This window comes from Hyperoodon ampullatus (genome assembly GCF_949752795.1).
Source record: "Hyperoodon ampullatus genome assembly, chromosome: X".
Classification (NCBI taxonomy): Eukaryota; Metazoa; Chordata; class Mammalia; order Artiodactyla; family Ziphiidae; genus Hyperoodon; species Hyperoodon ampullatus.
This window is the reverse complement of record NC_136913.1, coordinates 65,853,483-65,875,954: the sequence shown is the minus strand read 5'-3', so window position 1 is coordinate 65,875,954 and position 22,472 is coordinate 65,853,483. Positions and strand designations below refer to the sequence as shown.

The 22,472-nt window shown below is 36.3% G+C and overlaps 1 protein-coding gene across 1 annotated transcript in view; it reads left to right on the top strand.

The window, feature by feature from the left end:
* LOC307069956 (fibronectin type III domain containing protein 3C1-like) overlaps positions 1 to 22,472 on the top strand; it is a gene marked incomplete at both ends in the record, with an annotated part of 45,850 nt that overhangs the window by 5,823 nt on the left and 17,555 nt on the right. The window contains 18 exon segments of the mRNA XM_079728310.1: positions 71 to 123; positions 457 to 585; positions 589 to 599; positions 2,172 to 2,231; positions 4,126 to 4,264; positions 5,756 to 5,809; positions 5,922 to 6,043; positions 6,128 to 6,302; positions 7,285 to 7,326; positions 7,330 to 7,371; positions 7,602 to 7,740; positions 8,366 to 8,434; positions 8,841 to 8,959; positions 9,086 to 9,191; positions 9,847 to 9,953; positions 10,160 to 10,175; positions 10,178 to 10,272; positions 11,298 to 11,447. Of these exon segments, the coding sequence (XP_079584436.1) occupies positions 71 to 123; positions 457 to 585; positions 589 to 599; positions 2,172 to 2,231; positions 4,126 to 4,264; positions 5,756 to 5,809; positions 5,922 to 6,043; positions 6,128 to 6,302; positions 7,285 to 7,326; positions 7,330 to 7,371; positions 7,602 to 7,740; positions 8,366 to 8,434; positions 8,841 to 8,959; positions 9,086 to 9,191; positions 9,847 to 9,953; positions 10,160 to 10,175; positions 10,178 to 10,272; positions 11,298 to 11,447 (1,628 nt within the window).

The window sequence follows — 22,472 nt, the reverse complement described above, 5'->3', positions numbered from 1 at the left end:
TAGACATCTAACTTCTTTCACTTGTTTTTGGCAATGTAATATATTTTTTGGGGTGCTTTTCTACTTTTAGAATGCAGAACAGAACATGGAAAGTCATGCTGTTTCAGCATTGAGAAGCCTGTAGTAAGTAACTAAAGTGAATAGTTAAGTATTTCTTTTCATTTACTTTGTCACTGTAAAACATGTGAATTCACTGATATTTTTCTCTACCACAATTTTAATTTGAAGCCTTTACTTGGCTAAAATTTCATGATCTCCTTTAGCTATTCAATACATAAAGATGCAGTGTTGCATTGTTAAAGATAATATTAATGGCTCATTGTTTAATCACAATATTTAAGCACCTAATAAGAGAAGAATGATATACTTAGCATCAAACAAGACTTAGGGAAAGATTACATCATAAATTACAGATTATAATTTTTAAGTATCCTACTTAAATTTTTGTTATTTTAGGTCTCTGATATTCAAACAAGATCTGCTGTTATTTCATGGAAACCACATGGTTCTGAGAAATGTGATCATACTAAATCTCCTGTAATATTTGAAGTAGCAATATCTAACAGTGTTAAAAATGGAAAATATTAAAATGTGTATATGTAAGTCTTTTTAATCATCTCTGATTTTTCATAGTTCAATTCAAATATGCTATCTAGACATATAGATAACTTATTACAACTTATACCTAGGCTAAGTTCTAGAGATTTTTCTGCAGGTTTTTCCAAGCTTTGGGTGCAATTTTCTATGGAAATAGTTTTATAAATAGTGGTAGGTTGCCAGGTCAGTTGACAAAATTCACTGAATCATAGGTATTTTAGAGCTGAGGGGAACCTTAAATATCAACTAGTCAATTCTCTTCAGTTTACAGATTTCCTATTTGACAAGTTTAGACTTGGGGAAGAAAAGATTTCCTCCAATTCTCTCTTCTCTTTTTTTTACTTAGGTCATTTAGGGAAAAAGACAGTTTAACATGATGATAGACCTTTGGGTACACAAGGGAGGTATTTGCATTGCAATGAGCATATAAGACTTGGGCTTTCCCGGGGACTTCATTGCAGGAGCTAGTTATATGTGGAACTATGATAGCAGTAGCATGAGTTTAGGAATGTGCTCAGAAGATAGAAACAGAACTAGAGAGGATACAGTGGAGGACATGGTAAGAGCATACCCAACCACTTCCAACAGTTCCTCGACTGGATAGGGATGTGCAGTCTGAAAGAGAACATGCTGAGAGAGGCACAGGGAAAGGAAATCCCAAGTAGGAAAGAAAGAGAAATTCTTCTGCCCACAAAACAACAAAGCAAGAAATAAGTGAGAGATCTGGAGCTGTCTGTACAGCACTTTAAAAATCATAACACATCTTAAATTTTATGTTCTAGAATTTGTCATCTTTATTCAGAGACTCAAAGTGAAAATTTAAATGTAATTAGTTATTTTATAAAGTCTTATTCCTTTTACAATTAGCAACTAGAAATTTTTAACTTAAAAATTACAATACACAATCTTCTACATTGAGTAAAGGGAAGAGGAGATGTAAAATGTGATGAAAAGCTATTTATAAAATTAAGCTTTGCATGAATTTACATAATGATCTTTTTCTGGTGTTATGTATTTCACAAAAATCATTGTTTTTTATAAAAATATACTTTTGCCTGTTCCCCTGATCACCGTACAAACTTGAGAGACCTTCGATTAGAAGCATCAGCCTTTGCTTAGAAGTAACAATCTTACAGTTTTCAGAGGCTATTTCAGGGTTTAGAACCGGAAGAAGCTCCTTGAGGTAGTAGAGTACACCTACGTACTTAGGACCATTTGCTCAGGAAGATGTAGCTGTGTGAACAAATAAATTGCATGATGCATGGTGTTTTTGAGGCTTTTCATATCAATACAATTTAAAATAAGCTAGCTAAAGACAAATCTGTATTATTACAGTGTGAAGAAGTTGCAGTGGTAAAATAAAATTTCACTTCTTATAGGTATATTAATTTGGCATGCAAATGAAGAATTTTGAATTATTAATATCACATTTTTGTATTCTTATAAAATGTGTTAAAGTTATCTAAACTTCAAGGAGGATTGTGCTTCTTTACAGGTGAATATATAAGATTAAGATTATTACTTAGCTTTTAAATGTGTGTGAGATCTGTTATAAACAAAGGTTATCTTCACAGCGGTGATGAAGTTACATTTACTCTACTTGATCTACAGCCATCAGTGGCCTATTTTGTCAGGTAAGAACTCCATCTTACACAACCTCTCCCATCCTGTAGCCAGGCAGCCTCCCGAGTCTGTATCAGTTCACTATCTATATGATTCCTATAGTCAGCCTTGCTACTGGCCAGAAGAGTGGTCTTTTATTCAAGCTTCAAAACAACTCCCTACAAATCTAGCATTAGTTCACTTTCTTTCATTTAAAACAGGTAAAAGGGTGATTTGGGAGTCATTATTTGCAAGCATACAGCTTCATTCAGCTGGAAAAATTTTTATAATTAGCTCCTAAGAAATGTATCTGGTGGCTGTATCAATGTACATTCCAACCAACAGTGAAAGAGGGTTCCCTTTCCTCCACACCCTCTCCAGCATTTGTTGTTTATAGATTTTTTTTTTTTTTCGGTATGCGGGCCTCTCACTGTTGTGGCCTCTCCTGTTGCGGAGCACAGGCTCCGGACGTGCAGACTCAGCAGCCATGGCTCACGGGCCCAGCCGCTCCATGGCACGTGGGATCCTCCCAGACCGGGGCACGAACCCGTGTCCCCTGCATCATCAGGCGGACTCTCAACCACTGCGCCACCACGGAAGCCCTGTTTGTAGTATTTTTGATGATGGCCATTCTGACTGGTGTGAGGTGACACCTCATTGTAAGTTTGATTTGTGTTTCTCTAATAATTAGTGATGTTGTGCATCTTTTCATGTGTCTCTTGGCCATCTGTATGTCTTCTTTGGTGAAATGTCTGTTTAGGTCTTCTGCCCATTTTTTGATTGGGTTGTTTGTTTTTTTTTGATATTGAGCTGCATGAGTTGTTTATATATTTTGGAGATTAATCCTTTGCCAGTTGCTTCATTTACAAATATTTTCGCCCATTCTGAGGGTTGTCTTTTCATCTTGCTTATGGTTTCCTTTGCTGTGCAAAAGCTTTTAAATTTCATTAGGTCCCATTTGTTTTATTTTTGTATTTATTTTCATTACTCTAGGAGGTGGGTCAAAAAAGATCTTGCTGTGGTTTATGTCAAATAGTGTTTTTCCTCTGTTTTCCTCTAAGAGTTTTATACTGTCCAGTGATACAACCACTATGGAGAACAGTATGGAGGTTCTTTAAAAACCTAAAAATAGAACTACCGTATAACCCAGCAATCCCACTACTGGGCATATACCCTGAGAAAACCATAATTCAAAAGGACACGTACCCCAATGTTCATTGCAGCACTATTTACAATAGACAGGACATGGATATTTATAATAGCCAGGACATGGGAACAACTAAATGTCCAATGACAGATGAATGGATAAAGAAGATGTGGTACATATATACAATGGAATATTATTCATCCATAAAAAGGAATGAAATTTGGTCATTTGTAGAGATGTGGATAGACCTAGAGTTTGTCATACAGAGTGAAGTAAGCCAGAAAGAGAAAAACAAATATTGTATATTAACGATATATGGAACTTATATATGTGGAATCTAGAAAAATAGTACAGAGGAACTTATTTGCAGGGCAGGAATAGAGATGTAGACGTAGAGAATGGACATGTGGACACAGGGTGGGGAAGGGGAGGGTGGGACGAACTGGGAGATTAGGATTGACATATAAATACTCCCATGCAGAAAATAGGTAGCTACTGGGAACATGCTATAGAGCACAGGAAGCTCAACTCGGTGCTCTGTGATGACCCAGATGGGTGGGATGGGGGGTGAGGGGTGGGAGGGAGGTCCAGGAGGGAGGGTATATAGGTATACATATAGCTGATTCACTTCACTGTACAGCAGAAACTAACACAACATTGTAAAGCAATTATACTGCAATTTAAAAAAAGAAATGTATCTAGAAACTGAAGTATGCAATTTACTACAAATGTTAGGATACATATTTGAAAGCTTACAACAATTGTCATTACATTTTTAGAATTACAATCATAAGAGGCTCAGCATACAGAACTGTGTCTGAAGTGGTTAGCTTCACAACTCCAGGCTGTAAACCAGATCCTCCACTTACACCCAAACTGATTAACCGATCCAAGAGCAGCCTGAATTTACAGTGGAAAGTAAGGATTTTTATTGCCAAAAGCACCTCAAAATGTCTTTTAATTTAAAAACATTCTTTCTACTTTGTCCTGAATTTTAAATATGAAATTTTGCATGCCTCATTTGACTTATTTCTCTAGCCCTTTTCCTTCTCCATAATCATCTTTCTCTTCTTTTGTCTATATCAAGCACCAAGTAAATTAAGAAATGTTAATCAGAATTTCAATAATTAATGAAAATTGAAATGTCAATTTCTACAACCTAAATTTGTTTATAATTGTGGTTACCGATAAGTCTACCTCTCAATTTACTTAAGTACTAACTTCCTTCATTGCATAAAATTTGGGAAACACAACAAAACATAAAATTTGGCATGACCTATAGACTGCAAAAAGTGCATTTTATGGGCAGAAGACCTAAATAGACATTTCTCAAAAGAAGATATACAGACTGCCAACAAACACATGAAAGAATGCTCAACATCATTAATCATTAGAGAAGTGAAAATCAAAACTACAATGAGATATCATCTCACACCAGTCAGAATGGCCATCATCAAAAAATCTAGAAACAGTAAATGCTGGAGAGGGTGTGGAGAAAAGGGAACACTCTTGCACTGCTGGTGGGAATGTGAATTGGTACAGCCACTATGGAGAACAGTATGGAGGTTCCTTAAAAAACTACAAATAGAACTACCATACGACCCAGCAATCCCACTACTGGGCATATACCCTGAGAAAACCATAATTCAAAAAGAGACATGTACCAAAATGTTCATAGCAGCTCTATTCACAATAGCCCGGAGATGGAAACAACCTAAGTGTCCATCATCCGATGAATGGATAAAGAAGTTGTGGCACATATATACAATGGAATATTACTCAGCTATAAAAAGAAACGAAGTTGAGCTATTTGTAATGAGGTGGATAGACCTAGAGTCTGTCATACAGAGTGAAGTAAGTCAGAAAGAGAAAGACAAATACCGTGTGCTAACACATATATATGGAAGTTAAGAAAAAAAAGATGTCATGAAGAACCTAGAGGTAAAACAGGAATAAAGACACAGTCCTACTTGAGAATGGACTTGAGGATATGGGGAGGGGGAAGGGTAAGCTGGGAAGAAGCGAGAGAGAGGCATGGACATATATACACTACCAAACATAAGGTAGATAGATAGTGGGAAGCAGCCGCATAGCACAGGGAGATCAGCTCGGTGCTTTGTGACCACCGGGAGGGGTGGGATAGGGAGGGTGGGAGGGAGGGAGACGCAAGAGGGAAAGGATATGGGAACAGATGTATATGTATAACTGATTCACTTTGTTACAAAGCAGAAACTAATTTTTAAAATGTGCATTTTAACTTTAAAATCTGGATAGCCTCAAAAATAAAATGTAAGCAGATTAATTACATATATTATATAAATACTTACATGTGTATATATGCATATATATGTGTATATATATACTGTGTAAAAACAGCTCATCATAATTTTATCTTTCTGATATTTTTAGCATTCCAGTGATAATGGTTCCAAAATAAATAGCTTCCTTTTGGAATGGGGTGAGGTAAGCAGTTATATTTTTTAAAAGCACTCATTTGTAAATGATTATTAATATTATGGATTTTTGTTATTTGTAGCATCTTATAATATTCTAATATTTTGTGTATATTATTAAGGGCAAAGGTGAAAACTTCAAAAGTTGCTATATAGGTACCATGAAACAGCACAAGATCCTTAAACTGAATGCTTCTACAAAATATTCATTCAGATTAGCTGCCAAAAATAACTTTGGATTGAAATACATTGATTTACTGCAATATATAGAAGTCTATACTTCAATAAGAACCTGAAACTAATTTTCCCATCTTCATTTATTTTTCAGTGATTTCAGTGAAATAGCAGTCTTCCATACATCAGGAACTATGCCTCCAACACCTTCACCCCCTGAGCTGAAAGAAGCAGGAATCTGTAATTTGTCACTAGAATGGTGTGCCCCAACTACCACAAACCCGAATGACAGTCTTACTTATGTGCTAGAAATGGAGGAAACAGGATCTGTAAGTTTTCCTTTCATATGCTTTAGTCTTCAACTTCAGTCTTGGGTATATTTTATATGCATTTTACACTGAAAAAATTAAAATTTTATTAATTTAATTAACTTATTTTGAATCAAACTGCATGATTCCTGAGTCTCAGTGTTCTGGATGGGACCAATGTAGAGCCGAGGTTAGGCAGGCCTGTACAGGGAAATCTGAAGGTACCCAAGTCCCTAAAAATTTGTTAGAAGCAGCAACAGCCATAACAGCAGAACAGAGACTCAGAGAAGTGTGTTAGTTCTTCAACTTTGGGCCTATCCTGGACAAACTTGCATGGTCACACAGATCTCCTACATACTTCTACCAGAGCAAGCCATTTCCTCATCTCCCTGGATTCCTGATGTGGGTGGTGAGCAAACTGTTTCATTCTATTCTGAACTTTCAAGTCTATACTGAATAGACTAGTCAAGTTAAAAAGCAGCTGTAAATTTTATGTTATGTATATTTTACCACATTTTAAATAAAACAACTAACATTAAGAAGTGTTTTGGGGCTTCCCTGGTGGCGCAGTGGTTGAGAGTCCGCCTGCCGATGCAGGGGACACGGGTTCGTGCCCCGGTCTGGGAAGATCCCACGTGCCGCGGAGCGGCTGGGCCCGTGAGCCATGGCCGCTGGGCCTGTGCGTCCGGAGCCTGTGCTCCGCAACGGGAGAGGCCACAACAGTGAGAGGCCCACATAACGCAAAAAAAAAAAAAAAAAAAAAAAAAAAAAGAAGTGTTTTGTATAAGTAATACATTAAGTGCTTTCATATACATTATTTCATTACATCCTGAAAAAAAGGAGCCCTTTAAAGTAGAAATTATCTCCACTTTTTTATATAGACAAACTGAAATTCAGAGAAACTAAGGGGTTTTCTAAGGACCACCCAGATGGAAAATAAGTTAAAGCTGGAACTTGAACCCAGGCCTGCCTTATTCCTAAATTCATTGTCTTTCATTTCCAGGGGTTGGGTTTTAAACCTAAAGACAATGGAGAAGACCTTTCATGAACTATAAGAAATCTTCAGAGAAGTACTACATACAAGTTTAGGGTATGTGGCTATAATTTATAAACTTGTATCATATTTTTAATATAAAATTATACACTTCGCTAAAGATAAAAATGAGTGTCTTTTGGGGTTGAAATTAAAACTATTTTGTATTTAGTTCATAAATTTTCAGTCAAATAACTTGCTTTACAGTGTTATTTGCAAACTGCACATTTTCAAATCAGGCATTTATTCCCAGTGGTCAACCAAAGTATTCTCTTTTACTCAAGCAGATCTTTGCCTACAATATGGAAGCAAAGAGCAACCCCAGTGGAGAAGTAAAATATACTACCTGTCCAGATAAGCCTGGATCCCCTAAAAAACCATATATGAAGGGAAAGATCCATGCACACAGAGTAAAAATTGGATGGGGTAAGTAATGTTTTTGTATTTAAAATTTACTCTCTCTGTCTAAATATTAACTATTGAGAAAGAATCTCCATCTAATTGCCCTCAGCTTTATAAAATATTCTCTTAATCATTTGTATATGAAATATTTCACCATATAAATGTTTCATTGTAAACTATATTGTTTCTTCTAGTTCTCTATTGATATGTCGTTAACTCACACATGAACAAATTACTGAACTTTATATGAGCCTTTAAAACTATGGTTATTATAAGTATGACTATCTAATATAGAGGCCACATTTAGGACACATCAGTGATAAATATCAACTTGACAAGAAATTATATTTATACAAATTATTTTGCCTCTAAACTGGCAAAATCAACTTTAAGGTACGTACAATTAGTATTTCGGTCTCCTCCAAAGAACTTTAAAATATTACTTAAATGCTTCATGTCCAATATTCTAATAATGCAATTTGATTTTGTTTTTATGATCTTTATTAATATCTGAATATTAACATCCTCTTAAGTTTCATGTTTGCATTTGTTAACTCCATGAAAAAAATTTTAATTTATGAGATAACATTGCAGTGAAAGACTTTTAAGTTTACTCAAGAATAATTTTAATTTTATTCCTCTTTTTCAGAACCACCCAAAGATAATGGTGGGACATACATTTCAAGTTACAGTTTAGAAGTTAGTGAAAACTTCGATGGTAAGGCATCATGATTTTTAAGTTTTTATTTTGAAATAATTTTAAACTTACCTAGAAGTTGCAAAAATAGTATAGAGAATTCCCATGTATAACCTTCACTCAGTGTCTCCTAATATTAATATCTTACATAACCATAGTGCAATTATCAAAACCAGGAAATTGCCACTGGTACAATACTATTAACTAAACCCCAGAACTTACTTGGATTTCTCCAGTTTTTGGTAACAAATCATGTTTACTAACTGGTCTAGTATGATTTTATGGTTAATTCTACAGGGAATATAATTATTTAACTATTGTAAATAGGTAATTGGACAACAGTTAATTTCAAAAATGGTATATACATGAGATAAGATTTATAAGCTACCTATAAATAAATTGGATAAATTTGTTTCTATCCCTTCAGTGAATTTCCGGAACATAATCTACAATGGAATCCCAAGGGAATTTCTATATGATCACCTGCCACCTGGTACTACATATAAACAGAGAGTCTTTTGCACTTCGCCTGTAGGCCATAGCCAGGTGAGAAAAGAGAGAAGGAAAAGTTTTTAAATTGAGGATTGAAATGAACTGTGTAATATTACTAAATATTCTATAAAACCGAACTTGAATTCAGTATAGTCATAAGGTATTTTCTATTTCTCTTAGCCTTCAGATATATTGACTGTTCAAACACCTACTCTTTCTCCTGCATCTTGCCGTCCTCCACCCTTGAATGGTAAAGTGCAGTCCAAAGAACCGAACATCCAATGTGGTGAGGCTTCTTGTGTGATTTGAATGACTGCACCTAAATTTCCTGTTTTGTAACTTCTGATTTTTATATATTAAATGTTATTAAAGCAGAATAAATGGTTTTCTTTTATTACAAAATCAAATAATGTTTAGAAAATTATTTCTTGGTAATTAAACTCACAAACTTTTTAAATGTCTGGAAATTAAATTAAAAATTAACTGACACAACTTAGTATAATTTGAGTTTTTTTGTTTCTTTAGCATAAAGTAACTGTTTTATGTTTTAACATATCTTCTTAAATTATATTGTATTTTTAAGTACCATCCTTAAAATCATTTGCACCCGGACCAGGGATCGAACCTGCATCCCCTGCATTGGAAGGTGGATTCCTTACCACTGGACCACCAGGGAAGTCCCTGAATTTCTTCTATCATGCATGCCTGTTCATCCTTTTCTGCATTTCAGGTATTAGCATTTTATAATATGTATTGATTTACAAGAGGTCTATATAGTAAGATCAACCTTTACCACATTTGTTAAAAACATTTTCTTCAATTTGTCATTTTCCCTTTTGGTGATATTTGATGTCTAAGGCTTACATATTTATTAAAATATATATACTCAAAAAAAAAAATCATTTGCAATTTTTTAAAGTTTATTTTGTATATTTTTATAGACAATCCTCCTGCAAATGGAAACTCTGAAGCACTTGCAAATGTCAAAAAGGCAAACGGTAACCAAGATGATGCACAAGGGCACTCTGGCTCCAAAGTGAGATGCACAGTGAGTAAATTAATTCTTGAAGAATCCACAGTTTCTGGTTAAAAGCAGGAAAATAAATCTGGGGAAGCTAAATTGTTCAGTTGACCATTTGTATTTCATTTCACTTTGGATGAATATATGCTTCTACTTCCTGTTAAGTAGGGAGTGACCATGCCTGCACAATCATTTGTGTGTTTTCTTACTTGTTTGTTGGTGTTTATTTGTAGTTTGGATCTCATTCGATGACGTGGAAACTACTCCAGTCCCAAGCCCTCCTTCTCAATGTGGTACACCTGTGCTAACCTGCAAGGGTCCAACCTGTGTTGTTGTTAGTTGGGAAGTATGTTATCAATTTATTAATTTTGGTGATATAAAAGCACAGTAATTGGTTTAGAAATTGTTTTGAAAGTTTAGAACTCCCTAAGGAGTCAGAGTCTAGATTACGGTTCCATAAATCCTGGACCATGGTTTTAGAATACACCTAAGACCTGTTACTAGTGCAATTAAGAAGGCTAAGGCTATGGTAACCCTGCTTTCCAGATCTTGTATTTTTGGAGGATAATAAATTTAGAAAACCAAAGAGACAATCAATATGCAACTAACTGAATTTTTAAAACTAAAACAGGAGATAAAATTAAATCAATTTATAGAATTAGTATTTTATTAAAAGTTTCATTGGGAAATCTCTGATAGTATGTTTGCATATAAATACAGTACGGCACATAAGAAATGTGACTATGAGGTAAAGAAGATTTTTTTAAATTTATATCTATTTGAATATAGTCCCATTCAAAATAATCAAGCTCAAAAAGAATTGGCCTAGTTATTAAGCCACCTAAGTATCTTTGAATTTTTCTTCCTTTTTTTCCCAGATTCAAGCAGAGGGTTTTTCGCATTAACAGAAAACCTTTAGTCTGATAATAATAATAAGTGATTACCTATAATGGAAGAGAATGTAAAAAAATGAATATATATATATGTATATATATAAAACCGAATCACTTCACACCTGAAACTAATACAACATGGTAAATCAACTATATTTCAGTAAAAATTTAAAAAATAATAATAAGTGATTGATCTGATTACACCACTGTACAAGAGCCAGAGAGTACTGGAGTTTGTGTTTGATCCCACTAGTATGTGGGATTAACCAATCCTTTCTCTTAATTTTATTTGAGCCTTTTAATGTTAATTATAGTGTTCAGCCTTATGTTTAATTATTTCTACACTTGTCTATATCTCATTACATTTAATAGATTATAAGCTTTGACACTGAAGGATCATACTGTAACTTTCCACAGTATTGAGTATAGTGACTACTTATAGAAAGAACTCAACTTTTATGTTTGTTGCATTTTTCAGATTCCCGTATGTAATGGTGCTGAAATCACTGATTACAGACTAGAGTGGGGACAAATTGAAGATTCGATTCATTTGATTTACACTGGTCCTTGCCTGAGCTCTGAAGTTAAAGGTCTCATTCCTGAAACTATGTATTTTTGCAGAGTTCAGGTAATCCTAACAGTTCTTCCAATGTAAACAAGACGTCAGCTATTAATTAAGCTATGCTATCCACATTCATAGTATACCATTTCCAATGTAGAGACTGGAAGAGAGTCACAGACTTCCAAATATTAAGTATTCCTCATATTCAGCAACAATATTCTGAGTTCCTTCACCTGGCTTTTAAAGCCCCACATAATCTTGCACCTACTTTCTATTCCAACTTGATCTGCCGTTATTTTCTCTACAATTCTGTGTTTCCCAAATTTCCCTGAACTTAACAATCACTTGAAATGCTTGTATAAAACACTGAATTCTGCACCTCCACTCAGACCTATTGAATCAAATTTTCTAATCCAGAGACATGCTAATCTGTATATTTTAAAAGCACCCAAAGTGATAATTATCATTAATTAGGAAAAACTGCATAAACTATTTCAAACAAACAAGACTACTCTACTGCCACGCCAAGTATGCTTTGTACATTTGTTCATACTGGTTGTCTGCCCATCTTCTCCTATAAAACCAAGCTTCTGCATGAATGCTTCCCTGAAAACCTTAGGTGGAAGTGATCCCTTCATCTTCTACATGAATTATAAAACTTTAAGGTATGGGGAGACAGCCTACATTTAGAATAACCTGATATGTTGTCCCTATAAAGTTAAGCCATCAAATCCTAGAAGCCCTAATGCTGGGCACCTGAGCTGCATCTCCCAGATTGCCTTTCATAACTGGAAGGTGCTTTTTTTAAAAAATGATCCTTTAGGGCTTCCCTGGTGGCGCAGTGGTTGAGAGTCTGTCTGCCGATGCAGGGGACACGGGTTCATGCCCCAGTCAGGGAAGATCCCACATGCCGTGGAGCGGCTGGGCCCGTGAGCCATGGCCACTGAGCCTGCACATCTGGAGCCTGTGCTCCGCAACGGGAGAGGCCACAACAGTGAGAGGCCCGTGTACCACAAAAAAAATAATAATAATAATAATCCTTTGTCATATTTTTTGGTGTCCCTATATTTTAGATTGGAAAAATGCTCTCGCAGTATATATTTACTAGACAGCCACTGCAATAGTTCAAAGGATAGAAGAGTTTGTGAGCATTGAGGCTGCTGCAATGGGAATGCTGAAACATTAATGAATTTGAAAGATATTAGAGAGGTAAAAATCAATGGAATAGCTTCTGGCCAAGACAGAGTATCCCCATACCTCCCAGGTCCTCCCTCTTACAACTAAAAAATCTTGAGCATAACACAACAAGCAAGCATAGGAAGACTCTGAATGGTGGAAAGAAAGAAAAATGGAAAGAAACAAAATTCCTGGCTAACTCACAACTTGAGTAACATCACAGTGGTGAGCCCCTGGGCTCGCTTATTGTCTCCCATATATCCCAAAAAGGATGTGAGAGAAGCCTCCAACTCAAAATTTCCATTAGGGACAGACAGAAAAAAAAAAAAAAACTCCAAGAAAAGCCTGTTTCCTCCACCCCCAGGAAAATGACTGGCAAACTGGTAGCCTAACAATAGAAAATATTTTAGTCAATACCTTACTCCAGCCAAACATCAACAGAAAAACCACACACACCCCTGTCCTTCCCCACCACTGAAATTTCAACAGTCCGAATGTGAAGCTGACCATCCAATTCACCACAGAACCAAGCAACATGCTTCAATATCCCTAGCCAGAGGTATCAGTTTTGGCAGGGCCAAGCAGGGAATTAATCTTCCATCTCCTGCCTGGCAGAAGCAGGCAGTACTCTGCTCCCATTCCCCTGCCAACTGGTGTCAGTATGGCCAAGCAGGGAGCTTACAGTCTTCCATACCTCTCTGATAGAAGCAGGCAGCAGCACTCCAATTCCCCTGTAAGGGTAGTGTTGGCAAGCTCAGCCTCCACCCCCCACCCAGCAGCAACAGACTGAACAAAGTGGTATGATTCAGGCTAGTTAGCACTCTACTTTCCTTCTGCTCCTGTGTCAGTGAGGCCCAGTAAGTAGCTGAACTTAACATGTCCACCAACCAGCACTGAGACTGAAAGACGATACGGGAAGCAGAACTAGTCAGCACTCAGCTCCCCCCTTCACCTGCTGTCAGTAGGGTCCAGTGGAGATCTCAGCCCCCACCTCTTCTCAGCTATCAAAGAGTCAGATCTAGGTGTTGAGAGGCTATGCTATTTGGTACCTCAGTCTCCCCAATCCCTTCCCTTGGTGTCATTAAGACCCAACTGGGAACTGAGCTTACACTTCCACCCTGAAAGAATAGAGGTGTTAGTCAGTCCTGTATTGCCCCCCTTCATGGTATCAGCACAACCCAGTGAGGAGCTGAGCTTATACCCACACTCAGAGACAGTGATGCAGTGTAAACAGTTGCCCTGTTTTTGCTGGAAAGAAATCAAGGGGCCTAGACAGGAGCTGAACTTCCACCTTACCCAACCTTTGCACTATACCTCTAGAAGGATATTGCCTACTAAAAAATTATTAAATAAGATCCAGAGTCGCATAGTATAATATTCAAAATGTCCAGAATAAATGATCATTTGTCATAACAAGAACCAGGAAAATCACAACTTGAATGACAAAAAACAATCAACAGACTCCGTGAGGTAAGTCAGAGGTTTGAATTATCTGACAAGGATTTAAGGAGCCATCAAAAGCTATTCCAACAAGCAATTCTGAGTTATCCTGAAACAAATGAAAAATATTAAAAATCTCAGCAAAGAAATAGAAGTTAAAGAAGAAAACCAAATGGAAATTATAGAACTGAACAATACAATAATCAAAGTAAAAACCTGACTGGATGTGCTTAACAGTAGAGTGGAGATGACAAAAGATAGAGTCAGTGAATTTGAGGACAAATTAATAAAATTTACCCACTCTGAACACCAAGAAGGATTTAGAAAAAAGAGAAAAAATGAACAGTTTCAGAGATATATGGGACAATTAAAAATACCTAATGTTCATATCATTAAATCCCAGAAAGAGAAAAGAGAAAGAGTGGGAATGAAAAATTATCCAAAAAATAATAAAAGCTTCCAAATTTGGTGGAAAACATAAACCAACAGATTAAAAAAGCCGAGCACATCCAAAATAAGATAAACCTGAAGAAACCCACACCACCAAGTCACATCATAACTAAATTCTGGAAACAAAAGACAAAGAAAAATATCTTGAAAGCACCCAGAGAGAAATGGTACATTACTTATAGGTGAACATCAATTCAAATGACAAAAGATACTTCATCTGAAACCATGGAGGCCAGAAAAAAGTGGCACAACATTTTTCAAGTACTGACAGGCATTAACTGTCAACTGCAAACTATATCCAGTGAAAATATTCTTCAGGAATGAAAAGGAAATAAGGACATTCTCAGATGAAGGAAAACTAAGAATTTGTTCCTAGCAAAACTACTCTTTAAAAATAGCTACAGAAAGTACTCTAAATAAAAAGGAAATGATAACAGAAGAAGGTTTGGAACTTCAGGAAATAAATAACAGTGGGGTTCTGGCTCAAGATGGTGACATATAAGGCTCCTGAGATCACCTCCTCCCACAGATACACCAAAACTATAGCTACACAAGGAACAATCCCTTCTGAAAGAAGTATAGAAACTAGTTGAGTGACTAATAAACACTGGGCAAATAAAAAAAAAACCCACATCAAAATGGGTAGGAAAAGCTGAGATACACTCTCACCATGAACCTCATATCCAGCACAGCAATATACAATTGGGAGGGAATTTAGAATTCCCAGCTTCTCCCTGAACAGTGAAGAGTTTTGACCCAACATGTCACACCCCAACTTTTAAGACTTCCACCTAATGGATGGGCCTCCAAAACACCTAGCTAAGAAAGCCAATGGGACATGCATCCACAAGACCTACAAGACTATAGCAAACAAAGAAACAGTTCTTAATGGACTTGTGAGGACTCACAATGGCTACCCACTTAGGGCCAAACCCAGAGGCAGCAGAGAGACATGCCAGTCTCCCAGTCTTTCCCTGAAAGATGCCTATTTGAATATCTTTAACCTTGTACACTGAGGGTCAGGCTACAAATTTAGCACACATCTAAGGGCCAACTGTGATCACCCTGTGCCCCACTCCATGTCAGCACTTTCTCCCTGAAAGGACTTGTGCACACATCTGGCATCCCAGTATTTGTGGCTGCCAACCAGAGGATACACAACTTGATTTCCTGGCTCTAGTGGCCAGTGAAGTTTGCCGTTGCAGGCTCCAGAGTAGTGTAAAAAAGAAAGAAATCCTTTCAACTGGCTATAATCCCAGGGATCGGCATAGACTCAAAAGTCAGAAATGCCCATCTCCCAGTATTTCCCTGAAAGAGGTCTATGTGCATATCTTAAAGGCTACAGCCTGAGGGTCCAGCTTCCAATCATCCCGAATCTAGGGGCTGACAGAGATCTTCCCCTTTGAGACACTGACACACCTTGGCACACCCTCAACTACTGAGAACCACTATGAATAAAGAAGGTGGCTTGCACAATCACCAAGATCTGAGAGAAAACCAAGAGCTAGGGTGAGGCCAAATGATGAATTTCATCTTCTACATGAGGCCACTCCTTCAAAACTGGGAGAGGGGGCTATTTATCTAATGCACAGAAACCATCACAGAGAGTCAGGGAAAAGGAATAAACAAAGGAACATTTTCCAAACAAAAGAACAAGATAAAACTCCAGAAATAGCCTTTAATAAAATGGAGATAAATTATTTACCTGATAAATAGTTCAAAATAACAGTCAAAATGATGCTCACCAAGGTCAGGAAAACAATGCATGAACAAAGTGAGAATTTGAGCAAAGAGATACAAAGTTTAAAAGTACCAAGCAAGAAGCAAGAAGAACTACAATACTGCAGCCTGTGGAACAAAAACCACATTCACAGAAAGATAGACAAGATGAAAAGGCTGAGGTATATGTACCAGATGCAGGAACGAGATAACACCACAGAAAAACAACTAAATGAAGTGGAGATAGGCAACCTTCGAGAAAAAGAATTCACAATAATGATAGTGAAGATGATCCAGGACCTCGGAAAAAGAATGGAGGCAAAGGTCAAGAAGACCCAAGAAATGTTTAACAAAGACCTAGAAGAATTAAAGAACAAACAAACAGAGATGAACAATACAATAGCTGAAATGAAAAATACACTAGAAGGAATCAATAGCAGAATAACTGAGGCAGAAGAATGGATAAGTGACCTGGAAGACAGAATGGTGGAATTAACTGCTGCAGAACAGAATAAAGGAAAAAGAATGAAAAGAAATGAAGACACCCTAAAAGACCTCTGGGACAACATTAAATGCAGCAACATTTGCATTATAGGGGTCCCAGAAAGAGAAGAGAGAGAGAAAGGACCCAAGAAAATATTTGAAGAGATTATACTCAAAAACTTCCCTAACATGGGAAAGGAAATAGCCACCCAAGTCCAGGAAGTGCAGAGAGACCCATACAAGATAAACCCAAGGAGAAACATGCCACGACACATGGTAATCAAATTGGCAAAAATTAAAGACAAAGAAAAATTATTGAAAGCAGCAAGGGAAAAATGACAAATAACATACAAGGGAACTCCCATAAGGTTAACAGCTGATTTCTCAGCAGAAACTCTACAAGCCAGAAGGGAGTGGCATGATATACTTAAAGTGATGAAAGAGAAGAACCTACAACAAAGATTACTCTACCTGGCAAAGACCTCATTCAGATTCGATGGAGAAATCAAAAGCTTTACAGACAAGGAAAAGCTAAGAGAACTCAGCACCACCAAACCAGCTCTACAACAAATGCTAAAGGAAATTCTCTAAGTGGGAAACACAAGAGAAGAAAAGAACCTACAAAAACTAACCCAAAACAATTAAGAAAATGGTCATAGGAATATACATATCGATAATTACCTTAAACATGAATGGATTAAATGCTCCAACCAAAATACACAGGCTTACTGAATGGATACAAAAACAAGACCCATATATATGCTGTCTACAAGAGACCCACTTCAGAGCTACGGACACATACAGACTGAAAGTGAGGGGATGGAAAAAGATATTCCATGCAAACGGAAATCAAAAGAAAGCTGGAGTAGCAATACTCATATCAGATAAAATAGACTTTAAAATAAAGAATGTTACAAGAGACAAGGAAGGACACTACATAATGATCAAGGGATCAATCCAAAAAGAAGATATAACAATTATAAATATATATGCACCCAACATAGTAGCGCCTGAATACATAAGGCAACTGCTAACAGCTATAAAAGAGGAAGTCAACAGTAACAAATTAATATTGGGGGATTTTAACACCTCACTTACACCAATGGACAGATCATCCAAAATGAAAATAAATAAGGAAACAGAAGCTTTAAATGACACAATAGACCACATAGATGTACTTGATATTTATAGGACATTCCATCCAAAAGCAGAAGATTACACTTTCTTCTCAAGTGTTCATGGAACACTCTCCAGGAGAGATCACATCTTGGGGCACAAATCAAGCCCCAGAAAATTTAGGAAAATTGAAATCATATTAAGCAACTTTTCTGACTACAGCACTATGAGATTAGAAATGAATTACCTGGGAAAAAAACGTAAAAAACACAAACACATGGAGGTTAAACAATACATTATTAAATAACCAAGAGATCACTGAAGAGGAAATCAAAAAATACCAAGAGGCGAATGACAATGAAAACACGATGATCCAAAACCAATGGGATGCAGCAAAAGCAGTTCTAAGAGGGAAGATTATAGTTATAAAAGTCTACCTCAAGAAACAAGAAAAATCTCAAATAAACAATCCAACCTTACACCTAAAGGAGCTAGAGAAAGAAGAACAAACAAAACCAAAAGTTAGCAGAAGGGAAGATATCATAAAGATCAGAGCAGAAATAAATGAAATAGAAACAAAGAAAACAATGGCAAAGATCAATAAAGCTAAAAGCTGGTTCTCTGAGAAGGTAATCAAAATTGATAAACCATTAGCCGGATTCATCAAGAAAAAGAGGGAGAGGACTCAAATCAATAAAATTAGAAATGAAAAAGGAGAACTTACAACAGACAGCGCAGAAATACAAAGCATCCTAAGAGGCTACTAGAAGCTACTCTATGACAATAAAATGGACAACCTGGAAGAAATGGACAAATTCTTGGAAAGGTATAACCTTCCAAGACTGAACCAGGAAGAAACAGAAAGCATGAACAAACCAATCACAAGTAATGAAATTTAACTGTGATTAAAAATCTTCCAACAAACAAAAGTCCAGGACCAGATGGCTTCAAAGGTGAATTCTATCAAACATTTAGAGAAGAGCTAACACCCATCCTTCTCAAACTCTTCCCAAAAACTGTGGAGGAAGGAACACTCCCAAACTCATTCTATGAGGCCTCCATCACCCTGATACCAAAACCAGACAAAGATACTACAAAAAAAGAAAATTTCAGTCCAATTTCACTGATGGATATAGATTAAAAAATCCTCAACAAAATACTAGCAAACAGAATCCTCAACAAAATACTAGCGAACAACACATAAAAGGATCATACACCATGATCAAGTGGGATTTATCCCAGGAATGCAAGGATTCTTCAATATATGCAAATCAATCAATGTGATAAACCATATTAATGAATTGAAAAATAAAAAGCATATGATCATCTCAATAGATGCAGAAAAAGCTTTTGACAAAATTCAACACCCATTTGTGACAAAAACTCTCCAGAAAGTGGGCACAGAGGGAACCTACCTCAACATAATAAAGGCCATATATGACAAACCCACAGCAAACATCATTCTCAATGGTGAAACACTGAAAGCATTTTCTCTAAGATCAGGAACAAGACAGGGATGTCCACTCTCACCACCATTATTCAACATAGTTTTGGAAGTCCTAGCCACGGCAATCAGAGAAGAAAAAGAAATAAAAGGAATACAAATTGGAAAAGAAGAAGTAAAACTGTCACTGTTTGCAACAGACATGATACTCTACATAGAGAATCCTAAAGAGGCTAACAGAAAACTACTAGAGCTAATCAATGAATTCGGTAAAGTTGACGGATACAAAATTAATGCACAGAAATCTCCTGCATTCCTATACACTAATAATGAAAAATCTGAAAGAGAAATTAAGGAAACCCTCCTATTTACCATTGCAACAAAAAGCATAAAATACCTAGGAATAAACCTACCTAGGGAAACAAAAGACCTGTATGCAGAAAACTACAAGACACTGATGAAATAAATTAAAGATGATACCAACAGATGGAGAGATATACCATGTTCTTGCATTGGAAGAATGAATAATGTGAAAATTACTATACTACCCAAAGCAATCTACAGATTCAATGCAATCCCTATCAAATTACCAATGGCATTTTTAAGAAACAAGAACAAAAATCTTAAAATTTGGTTGGAGATACAAAAGACACTGAATAGCTACAGCAGTCTTGAGGGAAAAAAACGGAGCTGGAGAAATCAGAGTTCCTGACTTCAGACTATACTACAAAGCTACTGTAATCAAGACAATATGGTACTGGCACAAAAACAGAAACATAGATCAATGGAACAAGATAGAAAGCCCAGAGGTAACCCCACGCACCTGTGGTCAACTAATCTATGACAAAGGAGGCAAGGATATACAGTGGAGAAAAGACAGTCTCTTCAATAAGTGGTGCTGGGAAAACTGGACAGCTACATGTAAAAGAATGAAATTAGAACACTCCCTAACAGCATACACAAAAATAAACTCAAAATGGATTAGAGACCTAAATGTAAGGCCGGACACTATAAAAGTCTTAGAGGAAAACTTAGGAAGAACACGCTTGGACATAAATCACAGCAAGATCTTTTTTGATCCACCTCCTAGAGTAATGGAAATAAAAACAAAAGTAAACAAATGGGACCTGATGAAACTTAAAAGCTTTTGCACAGCAAAGGAAACCATAAACAAGGCAAAAAGACAACCCTCAAAATGGGGGAAAATATTTGCAAATGAATCAATAGACAAAGGATTAATCTCCAAAATATATAAAGCGCTCATGAAGCTCAATATTAAAAAACAAACAACCCAATCCAAAAATGGGCAGAAGACCTAAATAGACATTTCTCCAAAGAAGACATACAGATGGCCAAGAAGCACATGAAAATATGTTCAGCGTCACTAATTATTAAAGAAATGCAAATCAAAACTACAATGAGGTATCACCTCACACCAGTTAGAATGGGCATCATCAGAAAATCTGCAAACAACATATGCTGGAGCAGGTGTGGAGAAAGGGAACCCTCTTGCACTGTTGGTGGGAATGTAAATTGATACAGCCACTATGCAGAACAGTATGGAGGTTCCTTACAAACTAAAAATAGAATTGCCATATGATCTAGCAATCCCACTACTGGGCATATACCCAGAGAAAATCATAATTCAAAATGATACATGCACCCCAATATTCATTGCAGCACTATTTACAATAGCCACGTCATGGGAGCAACCTAAATGCCCATCGACAGACGAATGGATAAAGAAGTTGTGGTACATATATACAATGGAATATTACTCAGCCATAAAAAGGAACAAAATTGGGTCATTTGTTGAGACGTGGATGGATCTGGAGACTGTCATACAGAGTGAAGTAAGTCAGAAAGAGATAAACAAATATCATATATTAACGCATATATGTGGAACCTAGAAAAATGGTACAGATGAACCGGTTTGCAGGGCAGAAAGTGAGACACAGATGTAGAGAACAAACCTATGGACACCAGTGGGGGAAGTGGCGGGGCCGTGGTGGTGGTGGTGTGATGAATTGAGCAATTGGGATTGACATGTATACACTGATGTGTATAAAATTGATGACTAATAAGAACCTGCTGTATAAAAATATAAATAAAATAAAATTCAAAAAAAATGAAAAAAGAAAGAACACATGCTAATAGAAAAAATAAAAGTACCAAGCAGAAATCACATAACTGAAGAATATAACAACTGAACTGAAAAATTCAAAGAGGAGTTGAAAAATAGACAAGGTGAAATGTAAGGAGGGCTCAGCAAACTGTTGGTGGGAATGTAATTGGTACAACCACTATGGAGAACAGTATGGTGCTTCCTTAAAAAACTAAGTAGAGCCACCATATGATCCAGCAATCCCACTTCTAGGCATATATCCGGAGGAAAACATACTTTGAAAGGATACATGTTCCCCAATGTTCATTGCAGCACTATTTGCAATAGCCAAGACATGGAAGCAACCTTCATGTCCACTGACAGAGGAATGAACAAAGATGTGGTACACATATACAATGGAATAATACTCAGCCATTAAAATGAATGAAATAGCGCCATTTGCAGCAACATGGATGGACCTAGAGATTATCATACAAAGTGAAGTAAGTCAGGCAGAGAAAGACAAATATCATATGATAAAGAATGAATATATGTATATGTATAACTGAATCACTTTGCTGTACACCTGAAACTAATGCTACATTGTAAATCAACTATATCCCAATAAAATTTTTTTAAAAAGTTTTCCAGACAAACAAAGGCTGAAGGAGTTTATCATTGTAAGATCAGCCCTACAATAAATGTTATATTTAAGCTGAATGAAAAGACACTAATTAGTAACAGGAAAACATATGAAAGTATAAGTCTCACTGTTAAAGGTAAATATATAGTTAAATTAAGGATACTCTAATGTTGTAATGGTGGTGGGTAAGTCACATATATCTACTATAAAGGTTAAAAAACAAAAGTACTAAAAATACCTATAATTACAATAATTTGTTATCAGATACACAAGATTAAAAGATGTAAATTGTGACAACAAAAACATAAAATAAGGGACAGATTAAAAATACATACCTATAGTATGTGTAAAAACTTAAGTTGCTATCAGCCTAAAATAGACTGTTATAAATATAAGAAGTTTTACATAAGCCTCAAGGTATGAAGAGGAAAGAATCTAAGCATGCCACTATAGAAAATTATCAAATCAGAAAAAAATAGAGCAAGAGAAGAAGAAAGGGACAATGGAACATAAAAC